General features: G+C 45.2%; 1 protein-coding gene across 4 annotated transcripts in view; it reads left to right on the forward strand.

Annotated features, from left to right (window-relative positions):
* The window catches only part of HSF1 (heat shock transcription factor 1), a 72131-nt gene that overhangs the window by 19470 nt on the left and 39728 nt on the right, over positions 1–12933 (forward strand). For 3 of the 4 annotated variants that reach the window (XM_040585833.1, XM_040585832.1, XM_040585835.1), the window contains exons 2-4: positions 1490–1598; positions 7355–7491; positions 9390–9514. In XM_040585833.1, coding sequence (XP_040441767.1) covers positions 1490–1598; positions 7355–7491; positions 9390–9514 — 371 coding nt within the window. Of the gene's footprint in view, positions 1–278; positions 327–1489; positions 1599–7354; positions 7492–9389; positions 9515–12933 lie in introns of those variants that run through there. The other variant, XM_040585834.1, reaches the window with a different exon arrangement.

Consider the following 12933-nt stretch of genomic DNA (forward strand, 5'->3'; position numbering starts at 1 on the left):
CTCTTCCAACCTTGGGCAGCAAGATGTAGTTCAGCACTGAAGCAGCAGCCCCTGCTTGTGAAGGTCTTTTAGCGAACTGGAGAGGACTTTGGAGTTCTGGAGGCGCCATCCCTCTGCTGTCATGTGGGTGGTCTGGCCTGGCGCTGCTGCTTTCCTTTTGAACTAAGACATCTGGTTGTTTCACGGCTGTGCAATGACTTGTTGGTATCTTGTCAGGCTTGGCTCCCCTCTGGTGCTCTGCCAGCGCAGTGTGCTGGTGCTACGTGGGGATGGTATTACCAGGAGGATGGATCATGAGCAGGACTTTGTCATGGAAGAAAATGCAGGTTGTAAAATGCATTTGGTGTTCTTGTGTCGCTTTGCCAGAACGAAAATCCCTTCCTTTGCTGTTCTGCAGATGCTTATGTTGACAGTATAATTCCCACTCAGCGTGCCAGAAAGGTAATAGAAACCATACTTGATAAAATGGCACCACAGATCTGAGAGCTAACTGACTGAAATGTGATCCTGACTACTAGTCAAGATAGTTATAATAGCCAAAATAGCTAGTTATTCTTGGCATGTGCTGTTCCATTGGCAATAACTCATTTTCCAAAATCCACCAGCAGAAGTACCTCAGGGTTTAGAGGAGCAGGAATGCTTCCCCCTGCCTATTCCTACTTTTTAAATTAACATGTAGAAAACGATCAGTCACAGCCAAAATTAAAACTCACTAGTCGGTGTTGTCCTCGCTCTGCCAGCAAAAGCACATGTTGCTTTCAGCTGCTCCGGACCTGGTCTGGGCAGACACAGACACGGTGAGCTGCCCGAGACTGGCCTGACACGGAACTGTCTGTATTTGTATGCAGACGTTGATGCTTAAAGCCAGAGTAGCCTGATTGTCTTAATTTGCTCAGAAGTTCGTCGGCTCTACGAAAACAAGTTCATTAGGACAAGTTGGGGAATCAATGGGTTTGCAGGTGTGCAAATTGAGGTTTAATCTTTGTAGCCGGCTTCACCCCCTGAGTTGTGTTTTTTTAAGTCCCTGGGCAGTTGTGCTTTGCTGGTTCTTCCACATTAGCAGCTTGATCATAGCACAAAGTTACCAGCTGTCCGCCCATTCCCGGTAACTGACAGCTGTGTGTTATTCTTCTGGGCCGAGTGTGAGGGAATGGGGTTTATCCCCCCTGGCAAAGCGTGCTCCTGTGGGCAGTTACCCTGGCTCTGCTGAGCCACCGTGACACAACGCATCAGGAGCTGAAGGGTGTCGTTGAGGTCCCTTGGAACTGTATTCATGGCAGCTTGCGCTGGTCAGATGGTAACAGCTTCAACCAAAGCTAATCAACTGCCTTCTTACCTGCAGCTGAGGGACCTCCAAGGTATGGGGCCGCTACTGATTCCACCCACAGCAATGCAGAATTTATACTTGTGAAATGAAGGGGTGGGTGGGCTTCTCTCTTTCTGCGTAACAGTGGTTGGTAATGTTTCATTTTGTTTTGTTTTTTGACAGAGCGGAAGCAGTTTCCATGTGTTTGACCAAGGCCAATTTGCCAAGGAGGTGCTTCCAAAGTACTTCAAACACAACAACATGGCCAGCTTTGTACGGCAGCTCAATATGTGTAAGTATCTTCTGGGCAGCTCGGGGTGCAAAGTGTAAAGTCATCCTGAAATAAGGTTCCCCTTTTCTGCCCAGGCTTAAGGGATGTTTCAGCAAGCTGGGAGCGTTGGCTAGCTTTGCGATCGCTCGGGTTTTGGGGACCAGGTGGTAGTTTTAAGCTTGGCCTCTGCTGAAGGGAATAACAACTAAAACTGAAAACCTCTGCTGGATGGAAGGAACTTCAGACTCTCAGACTTCTTTTATCCTGAAATTCCCTGATTCTTAGCGCAGGAGTTCTGAACAGTTTCCTTGTGTTTGCCCATCACAAATGTTTGTGACGGCACTCTTGGCCGTGCTGTGTCATAAAGGAGGACCTCCTCTGGAATGCTTCCACCGAGACAGGCCCACCCCCTGTGACAGCTTGTTCATTTTCTACTCGCTTTCTTGAGGGGATGTTGCTGCCAGCATCATGTAGAGCTGGCATGGACTGAACTTGTTCTACTCAGCAGCAATTATTTAAAAAAAAAAAAAATCCATAGAATCATAGCAAAATAGGCCTGAAGGGATTTCGCAATCATTTTAGTCCAATCCTCTGCTTCAAGGCAAGATCGACTGCCTCTGTGTTGTTCCTGATGACTTTGCATCTAACCTATTTTTTCCAGACCTCCAGTAACCAAGATTCTGTAAGTTCATTAAGAAGCTGTTAGCGTAAGGATTGTGAGGCAGTAGAGTTGATTACTGAATGTCTAACTCAAACCTTCCCAGCTACAGTCCACTTCTTTGCTTTCTGCAGTGGATATAAAGAGATTTATTCCTTTTCCCTTTGTGTCAGCCTTTGTGTCTTTGGAGACTTGGTACCTCTCCTCAGTCCTCTCTTTTTTTCATATTTTATTTTCTCCCCCTCACACACATTTTTTAGAGTAAACGGCCTGGTTTTTTAATTCTTGTAGGTTGTTTTCCAGCCTTCAATTGTTTGCATTCCTTTCTGAACTGACTTTGTTCCATCTCTTTGTTGAAGTGCAGCAGCCAACATTGGGTGTATCACTGGACAGAATAAAAAGAGTAATTTGTGTGTCTTGAAGGTGATACTTTTCTGTATATCCCATTATGCCATTGGCCTTTTTCTCAGCAGTGTGACATTGACTTTTGTGTTCAGCTCATGATCTGCTACAGCATTCAGATCATCTTCTGTTCAGCTACTGTCTCTACCTGGTGGTTTTCCCTCCCATATTTGTTTGGTTTTATTCCTGCCTCGGAGTTGGACCTTGTATTTGCCGGTACTGACTTTCATTCCTCTTGTCAAAACCGCTTTGAATTGCAGTCTTGTCTTCCAAAATGCTCACAGCTCTTCCCAGCTGTGTTTCAACACTGAACACGCTCTGTTCAGTCCTTCATGGACTCAAATGGAAACCTCCATTTGAACCAACAATAATCCACAACTTTTAACATATGAAGATAAGTCTTTAGATGTGGCATTTAAGGACATGCTTTAGTGATGGACTTGGCAGTGTTGGGTTAATGGTTGGACTGAGTGATTTTAAGGGTCTTTTCCAACCTAAACAATTCTGTGATTCTGTGGAAGAAAATTAAATCAGTTTAACCTGACCTTTTTCTGTCTTCTGGGTTTGTTTTGGGTTTTGCTTTGGGTGATTTGTTTCTTTTAACTTATGCACGCTTGTACGTGCAAAGTGGCACCTGCTTGCATAGCTCTCTGAGAAGGGTCAGCAGTTCCCAGAGAATGAAGGAATCGCTGCCGAGGAGAGGTATACCCAAAATACCAAATCCTGCCCGGAGAACAAGGATCTCATTGAGCTGCTTACGTGTAATTAGACATGGGACAGCGGGACGCCTCCAGAATATCACTTAGCAGTGCCTTTCACCTCGCTTGCTGTTTCTTTTGCTGGAGGAGAGGGAGGAAGACTCAGCTCCCGTCTGCAGGCGGTGGGCGGGAGGGCACCCTGCAGAAGGACAGGCTCCTTCAGCAGCTTTGCTTCCCTGCCCAAAATGACCTTTCCAGCTGCACTTGTCTGTCCTGTCACCACATCTGACTTGTGTTTGGAAGGAGGAGGGGGATGCTTCCCTCCAAAGCACACATCTGTGCTCGCGTGCCCAGGAACGCTTTGGAATAGGATCGACCTGAGCATTTTTTTATAAAATGCTTTATATATAAAATTTTATAAAACATATATAAAAGTTTATAAAATAAGGTAAAGGCTGCCTCTCCGACGGCTGCTGCTTAACTGGAGGAGTAAGAAGAAGCAAGCAAGCTGTCTGGTCTGTTCCCTCTCACTCTACGTAATGTTAAAAGGGTAGGGGAGGGCAGGGGGAATAACATTATTCTGGGTGTCAGCTCCTCCTTTCAGTAGCAAGGATAGAAGAGCTGGAACAGAATGAGGTGATAGGACAAAAGTATGTCTGAGTGACAAGGTGTTCTTTTAAAAAGCGGGGAGCAAGAAGTAATAAATCTCCAAAACCAAGCTAAGGCAGGGCTGAAACTTCTTTCTAGCAACACTTTTTCCAAGTGATTCAATATTTCTGAGAAAAAAACCCCACGTGTTCTGATCAGAAATGGAACTGAGATGTATTATTTTTTTAAGACCTCGAGTTGGGTTCTCCAAACAAAGTTCCTGCCCTCAACCACTTTTTTTTGATCTTTCTGATACGTTCAGTTACACTACCGTGCTAGCATGATTCAGTGTTGCGATGATGGAAAGCTAGGCTTTCTAGAAGATGAGTAAATGAAACTTCAGTATTCAGGTGCTTATAAATATTTTTTTCTATGCTTAATCTTTTTTTTTAAACATTGATCCTGTTCTTCCCAACCTGTATTACAGAGACTTTGATTTACTTGAATTATAAAAGGATTTTCTCGGCGCGTAATTGATGGCAGTTTGAGGTTTTCAATTTAATTTAGAGTTGGGTGGTATGGTAGATGTACATCCAAACTTGAAGGTAAATTCAGAGTTTGTCACTGCACGGCTTGTTGTGTTTGCCTGAAGAACAGGGACTGCTAAAGGACGTATAGTGAAGAAAAAGATGCCCAAAATGGAACATGATTTTCTAAACTTACTTGGGGGGGATTTGCTTGGTTAGCTTCTGGTACAGCTTGTTGTATTTTTCTCAAATCAACTTCATGTTTAGCACAGTTGTGTATTTCGGCAGTACCTGTTCACAGGGAAATTGGAAGTTTGTTATCCTGGCTGGGTGGACAGTCCAGTAACAAGAAGAGTGTCTCTGAGCTAGCTTTCAGGCTGTGGGTCCCTCTATAAAACCAGAGTAAGGGTTATGAAATTTTCCAGAACTGGTGTTTGATGGCGTGTGCTGAGCCTGGGTCACCTTCCTGGGCACACTCACAGGCAAAAAAAGGAATCTGCTATGGGCACGGATGGAAAATTTGCCTCAGGACACCTCTGTGCCTGTTCTGGGTGCTGTATGAGCAAACTGAATCACAGTTGGACTTTCAGGTTGGGTACAGGAAGGGAGGACTTCCCGAAGCTTTTGCTGTTTGGTCCGAGTATCTCCGTGCCACTGGTTCCTTGCCCTGTGCTAATCAGGCAGCATTCTTCTTCTCCATGGCTCCCCCCTGTCCTGGCTTTCCAAACTTACACTGCTTAATCCTCCTCTTACCTTTCGGATGTACAAGGAAATCGAGAACTGCCTGACTGTGTAAATGCTTCGAGATTGATGGGTGCGTTTGTAGCTGCTCTTTCCTGCCAGCTAGCAGGAACGTTCTGGGATTATCCCAGAGACATTGCTTCACGGCAGTCTGCTCGGCTTCCTCCCCGCGCACACGGATCTGCATTTACGTTTTGGCTGCGGGTTCTTGTGATAGGCAGCAACATAAAGGATGCCTTTCATACACCTCTCACGTGGAGGTTATATCAGGGATTAACTTTAATGCTCCAGATGTGGGCTGCAGAGAGCATTCCAATGTTATTAGAAAGGATGACATTTTCATTACCTTTCAACACCAGCTCTTTGAATAGCTGTGGGGCACATTCTGTGCTTCATGGCCAGGGCCTTTAGTTTTTAAGGATGACTTGAATAACTGAAAACTGGCTAATATCGCTACAATAACGTATAATTTCTCTAAATCACTTTCTGCTGCAAGTGCAGGAAGCTTTTTTTTTTTTTTTTTAAACCACAGCTGTGGTCTGAGAACTTAAATAACACTCTTGATTTACCCTAGCTGTTTACAAAAATGCTGAGATCCAAAAATACTTTGATGCGCTACACTCTGTTTTTGAGTGGCTTTTAGGTGTTTCAAGTACACCTGAAGATCTCGGTGCGTAACTTCTACCCGAACTGTTGAGGAAGCACTTTCCAGCGTGCCGTGCCTCTCTTCCCAGTGCAGCAGAGAAATTGCACTGTCACCCTCACCAGAAGGTTGTGTTGCTGCAGGAATAACAAAAGCGGTGCTTGTCGCTGTGGTTCTGGGGAATTCTTTGGAGCCAGGATGTTTTTAATTATCACTTATTAGAATGAGAGAAACACTGGGGATTTATATTTCTTAAGGTGGAGTAGACTGGTTAAAATAAAATAATTTGGGGCTTCAGTATAAAAGTGAGTAGACTGGTAACTTGAATGTCTGCTAGCCCCATCAGCAGGGATTGTCAGCTCTGTCCTTGTAGTGCTGTGCAGCTCATTTAGGAAGAAGTTTTCTGGAAAGGTTTAGAAGCCTTGGGAAAGTCACTTGCCTTCTGTGCCTTGGGGTATCCTTGACTGGGAACATTCCTCCTTATTTTCAGGTTAAGGATCAGGGTGCTTGCAGTGCCCTGGAATGTGCAAATTTATTCTAGGCCTGCCAGCTACATCGTGGACCTGTAGGGTGAGGTGGCATGTGCTGCAGTGAGGAGGCACTGACACTGAGAACAGAGTTTAGTTAAATGCAGGAATAACTCATCTCCCATTGTGTGCTGGTGGACACTTGCACGGTTTTGTCTCCCAGGTGCTCCTGTTTTCATTAGAATGCGAGATGATAAGCAGTGGTGCCTTATCTGCATCATGTATGTTGCTGAGTACATGGCTAATTGCTCTCAGAAACCATTTTATTCCCTGAATAAATAGACCAGAAGCCCTCTGGGATTGCCTGGAGCATGTGCTAAATGTTTGAGTCTCTTTTTGGTGGTGTTCTTGAAAAAAGCTTTGTTGAAATATATGTCTTCCCTTATCTTACTCTGCATTGAAAAGGCAAGGCAAGACGCTGCTCAGTCATGTAACACGACAGTTCCCTGCAAATGAGGGGGTTTTATTAGGAAACGGCAAGGTTAACTTGAGATTCTTGGTTTAGATCCAGTCATTTCATCACTTCTTCCTGCTGGCCCACACTACCAGCCAAACATCAGCAAAAGTTGGTCTTGCAAGAGCAGCAAAAGGTGGTTTTCAAATGTATTTAGGATGTAGAAGTGGATCCTGCTCTTCTCAGCCATCTGTTGAGCTGTGGCTCGGGGCAGGTAGCTGAGTGGCCTGGGTTTGCTCTCCGGGGGAGAAGCAGAGGCAGGGGAAGGATGTGGTGGCTGGAGAGGACTCCTGCCACTTGCTGCTTGGGCCACGTAGAGAGGATCAGCAGTCGCTACTGTCTGAATGTCTGTTGTTTTGAGGAGGGGTTTCTCCTTCCATGTAGCATTTTTAGCATGAGATTTGTTAGAATGCAATACCTCAGTGGTGGAGCACCAGGTCATCAAGCGAACAAAGGGTAACTCGTGCTAGTTTCTGCTTTTTCGAGTTCATATTTAGCCTGTTAAGCTTTTCTCCAATTCTCTCCCCTTTGATTTGCAGATGGCTTTCGAAAGGTTGTCCACATTGAGCAGGGAGGATTGGTGAAGCCAGAGAAAGATGATACTGAATTCCAGCATCCGTACTTCATCCGAGGCCAGGAACATCTGCTGGAGAACATCAAGAGGAAAGTAACCAGCGTAAGTTTGTGCAACAGATCTTTCAGGATGAGCTTCAGATAAACTGTTTTAAAACAGAGGATTAGTCCAAAAAGCAGCAGCGTGCTCTGAGGGTTGAGGGATGTCGGCATCGTTGATTATTGTTTTACACCAGCAGCTCTTCTTGCTGTCTCTACCCTGTCACCCAGGTAGGAGCTGCAGTGCCATCCTGCTAGTCAGCTGGCTTCAGGTTGCTGGTACCAGTCCCTTTTGCTCGTGGGTCTTTTTCTTAATGTCAGCACTAGGGTTCGTGATGGCACTGCTTGAGGCTTCCCCTCTCTCCCACACCACCACCAGAAAACAGCCAGCACTCTGGCCTTGCAAACCAAATTCTTTCTGAGTTCAGTAAAAAGAGTCACTATATTTTTCCTGGTTTTCTGAACAAGCAGCATCTGTTTGAGGTTAGCTGGATGGAGGGAGGTTTGCCGTGTCCTCTGGAGAGAGTGAAGAGCAATTGTCCCTTTCAGTAGGAGGGAGAGTGATCACTAGTTGAGCTGCAGTCTTTACTTAAAATGCTTCAGGGAATGAAACACATGTACACACAATGTGTACACACAGAGACAGATGAAGGCATGTTAGATGTAGTAGTGGAAGGAAGAAAAGGAAGGATAAGATGCCTGAATTATTTTAAAATGTGTTAACCTCCAGTGTATCCCAAATATAAACTTACACATTTTCCCTTTAAACTCAGAGATGTGCTTTACAACTGCTCCCATTTCTTGAAACACAGAATTGCAGTACATGTACTGAAGACATGTTTTAGCGACAGTTGGTATCAGGAGTTCCAAAAATGCTTATGAACTTTCCAGGCTAATTTATTAGTCCTGAAGTGTGGGCTGGAGAAACATGTTTTTGTCATTCTTTTCCAAATATTAATCAAAGCAATGTGTAGAGAGAGTAGCTCACTCTTCTGCCTATCCCATGGTGCTCTCAAATAACCGTAAGTACCATTTTCACTGAGGCATTTAGTTCCTCTAGACATTTTCACAGTGGGCAAATGCGTTAGAAGGATGTAAAGAGATCTTAAAGATATATGACCTGCTGGCAAGTGAAGTGGAGAGGAGCTGCTATTGAATAGGTGAGATGTGTTAACCCCTATAGTGGTTGGCAGATTCATAGACTTCTCACGTGGTACAGCTCTTGTGAAACATGCCTAGGTGTCATTTCTCATGAGGATTTTATCAGAAAAATAAAATCATCTGCTCAGAATCTTCTCCTCAGCTGCTTTAACACTTGTAGTGGAAATGATGAGGCTGTCGAGCGACCGGCTGCTGCTCGGGAATCACTGGAAGGGGCTTCCCATTCTGCCTGCAGAGCTTTCTGCTGCAGTGAGCTCACCTGCCTTTTTTCTCCCAATTTTCTTTCTCAAACCAGCTAATGACTTTCTTAATTGCTAAGCCTGATATTTAGTTCACTGCATGCAGCAGAGACTTGTGAAAGTGTGTGAGGAGAATGTTTGTTTCCTGTCTGCAGTGCACGTGCTCCTTGGTCTTTGTGGTTGCAAAGTTTTAGAGTTTTAGGGTTGTCATAGGTAAGTGTCTCTGTCCATTACCAAACTGAAGGTTTGCATAGGTGAACAGCTTGTGTGCGGGCCTTCACTTTTACCTAAGCACTATGTTTCTCATCCAAAAAAAAACCCTTTTTTTTTTTTGCTTTTAGACTGTGAGAGAATTTGATGTTTTCAAAGAGCTATATGCCTACAGAAAACCTGCTTTGTTAGTTAGATGGCCGGTTTTATTCCCTTGACACAATGCACTTGGGTGTGGATGCAGCAGTTGGTCTAGAGAGGGGAGGTGAATTATTTGCAGTATCAACTTTGAAGCTGAAATAATCGTTTTGTAGGAAGGAAACATCACTGACATCTTCCTTTCTGTCTCCAGGTGTCCAGTATAAAGAATGAGGATATAAAGGTTCGGCAAGACAATGTAACCAAGTTACTGACTGACATCCAGGTGATGAAAGGAAAGCAGGAGAGCATGGACTCCAAGCTGATAGCCATGAAGCAGTATGTATGTGGGTAGGGGGTGGCAGAAAATGGAGGAGAGTTTGCCCAGTGATTTTCTTTTCTGAACACATTATTTTTAAGACATTATCTGAGAGAAGGCTGGCTGCTGCTTGCTTGCTCTCTGTTCCAGCTTCCAGTTGTCTTGGGAGTATAGCCTGGGCTTTAAGAGGCTTTCTGCGTAGGGCAAGGAGGGGGTGGTGGAAGGATCTTTTGAACGCGATTAAAACCCATTAAAGACCTGGTGTCACAGCAACCAGACCTGTGACCCCAAATGGTGTCAAGCTTCTTTGGAGTACAGCTCTGAGGAGGTATCAGTTGGTAAGGCTGTGAAGGCTTCAGGAGCTTCCTTCCCTGCCACGGGGGTTACAATCTGAAATCTGCTGGGTTTTTCCCTTGGGATTCCCTCCCTCCCCCCGCCAAAACACCACTATTCTGTCTTGTCTTATGCTGCACCAGGGTGTTCAAGTCATTTGGGACAACACCTGCTGTCCTTCTGTTCTAATACCATATTCTTACTCAGGCTCTTCTTGCTTGCACCCAGTTAAATTCTCACTGGATACTGCTCACCCAGTATTTGCTGTGAAGTTGGGAGGCAAAATGGGTGATCTGGAATCCTGGTAATAAATACTGCCTTACCTTTAGAGATGATCAGGGCACTGTTGCTCACCCTTCTGTGACTTTTTCCCATGGTGGTCATACAGAGGAATTTAGTTAATGTCACCTAATCGGAATCTTTAATCCTGATGCACCAGGAGCAGGCAGCCCTCCTGGTTAGCAGGGTCTGTGTGTAATCTGCTGGTTGTACAATCGCACTGAGAACTTGGAACTTTAGCTACTTTTTGAGGCCAATGAATACATGGGTGTGTATGTCTGATTCCCTTAGGTACCTTTATAAATCTCGATTTAAAGCTCTTTTTTTTTTTTTTCCTTGTTTACTTCTCCATAAATTACAGTGAATCATACATTAGTGAAGTTTATTTTATGCCTCCCTTCTTCATCTCTGCCGTTGTTTCTAAGGAATTTGGTTCTTGGTCTTGGGGAAAACAGAGCAAGCAGCCCTCCATTCTTGCTGGAGGCAGCAGGAGAGCAGGGTGGGAATTTTGAAGGGAATTTCACAGTGGAACCATACTGCCTCCACACTGTGCTCCAGAGCCTCCTTTTTCCTGGATTTTGTTACTGTATCTTGTGCTTGCAGATCACTTCTCTAGCACCTCTGGTGTTCATGGGAAGAGAGAGAACCTGCTTCATCTCCAGGGTCATTCTAGATGATTCTCTTCATCTTCTGTTTGCCCCAGGTATGAGCGCCCAACCTTACCTGTAGGCTGTGCTTCTCCTCAGGCTCTTTTGCAAAGGGAGAAAGAAAAGCAGATTGTCCTCCTAACCTGTTGCTAAATGGCAGCAGGTAAAAGATTTGTGCACCATTATCAATACTGCAGTTTCAGGGCTCTGTAGACAGCAGAGGTGGCTCTTTCTGGTTTCCCTTTCACGTGAGTTTAAGTGACTTGCCTTGACATGGCTTTGAATGAAAAGCTTTCCTGCAGCCAGCCTTGAACGACCAAAAAACCTACCATAACAAAGCGTACTCGACATGCTTGTAGCCAGCTGCACTCCTTTCCTAAAAGAAAACAAACCAAAACAAAGTCTTCTTTAGTCCTCCAGCAGTTGTACAAGTTGTATCAGGTATTATTAGTAATGAACCCACTGTTAACTCCACAAAGGGATGAACCTGCATGTCCCTGGGTTGGAAGCTGGTTTTTCCGCCTTCCTGGAAGAACATTCAGCTGCCTGAAACGATTAGTTTGCCACTCACTGATGCATCGTGCCTTTTGGCAGCTCCCAGCCGTTATCACAAGAAGTTTGTGTGGGAGGCTTCTGCTTTTGCACGTTTGTTTTCTGTCCGTTGCAGGGAGCATAAGCATAAGCATAAGCAATGTCAAGAGCCATCTTTAAACCCACCCACCAGTCTTGTGGTCCCAGCACATGGTGCTCATCTAAATTTCCATGGCTCTTGCAGTCCTGTGGCACGTTTTGAGATTAAGTGTCGGGGCTTGTGCCCCTGTATTAAGGATGGGAACACTCACAAATGTGTGATAGGTCTCTAGGCTGCACTCTGGCTGCTCCATTGGCTCTTGCTAAGGCAAACATTAGCATTATTAATTATAAATGGTCTGTAAACCACTAGGTGGAGTGCCTACAGCAGGACTTTGAGCTCTACTCGAGAGCCTCTCTCAAAGCAGAGGAGCTTCCCCCCTCCTTTCAGGAAGACAGTTATTGACCAATTATTAAAGAAAATGCTGTTTGCACTTTTTTGAAAGCTGATCAGGTCAGTAGTCTCCTGTAAGACAATCAAATGTTTCATGTGAACTATGAGCGTTGTGCAACTGACTGTTAGCAGGTGTTCATCTTGAGCCTGATGCCTGGAAGAAGTGCAGTCCCAGCCGAGCAGCAGCCCGCTGCCCTTAGCCGTGCTGGCTGCCGCCTGCGCTCCCGCTCTGTACGGCTCTGGGCTCTGGGGCTCTGCCACAGGAGCTGCTTTCATCGCCAGCACAACAGAAAACAACGAAAAGGACTGGGGGACTAGTGAGCAGGGCAGGTTCAGTAGCAGGTCTGGGAGCACTGGGAGCGGGGTGATGGGACCACCACTCCTCGGCCCTGACAGGGTGCTGGGCTGAGCTGCCTGGGGGGACTTACCCTGAGCAAGTTCTGTAAAGGCTTTGGGTTAGAACATCCAGCTGCAAGCTCTCCGTAGCTTGTGAGAGCATAACAACCACTTCTCAGTCAAATATACTTCATTCTTCCTGGCTACTTCCCCATCCTTCACAGCCCTTAGTAACTGGGGTTTTTTCAGTCTTCTGCAGGTTCTTCATCTCTCTCAATAAACACAGCTTTTAGGTCTACATTTCAGTATCTTTCATTTTCCCCATCTCCGTTATTAGTAGCGAATCCCCTTACTTGGATTGCTGTTCCTTTTCTGGAGGGTAGGGTTTATAAGCCATTTTTCATGTCTTCATTTCCTCAGGAACTTGTGGTTAAAATTTTTCTTCTTGCTTCTTCAATAATAATACATCCGATTCACTTAAGGTTGGTCTTTTTAGTTCTGGATCTGTGGAGTGCTTCAATGCATCAGCTGGTCCTTATCTTCACACCACTGTCACTTGTTTTCTTGACAAGTGTTTTTTTAAATGTTCTTGAGGGCCTGCTGGTTTACATCGTGTTGCATCTCTACAGCAGGGTTATTCCAGGTTCTCCTCCTTCCCCTTCACCACACCGGTGTCAACAGTAAACCTCCTTTAGCATCTGCTCAACTACCATCATTTCATAGGTGAAACGGTGGGGATTAAGACCTTCAGCTCATGCCTGTGGTGCTGCTGCTTCTCGATGAACAGCTACGGCTGGCAGCAGACAGAATCCTGTCGGAT

Source organism: Falco naumanni, chromosome 3 (assembly GCF_017639655.2).
Source record: "Falco naumanni isolate bFalNau1 chromosome 3, bFalNau1.pat, whole genome shotgun sequence".
Classification (NCBI taxonomy): Eukaryota; Metazoa; Chordata; class Aves; order Falconiformes; family Falconidae; genus Falco; species Falco naumanni.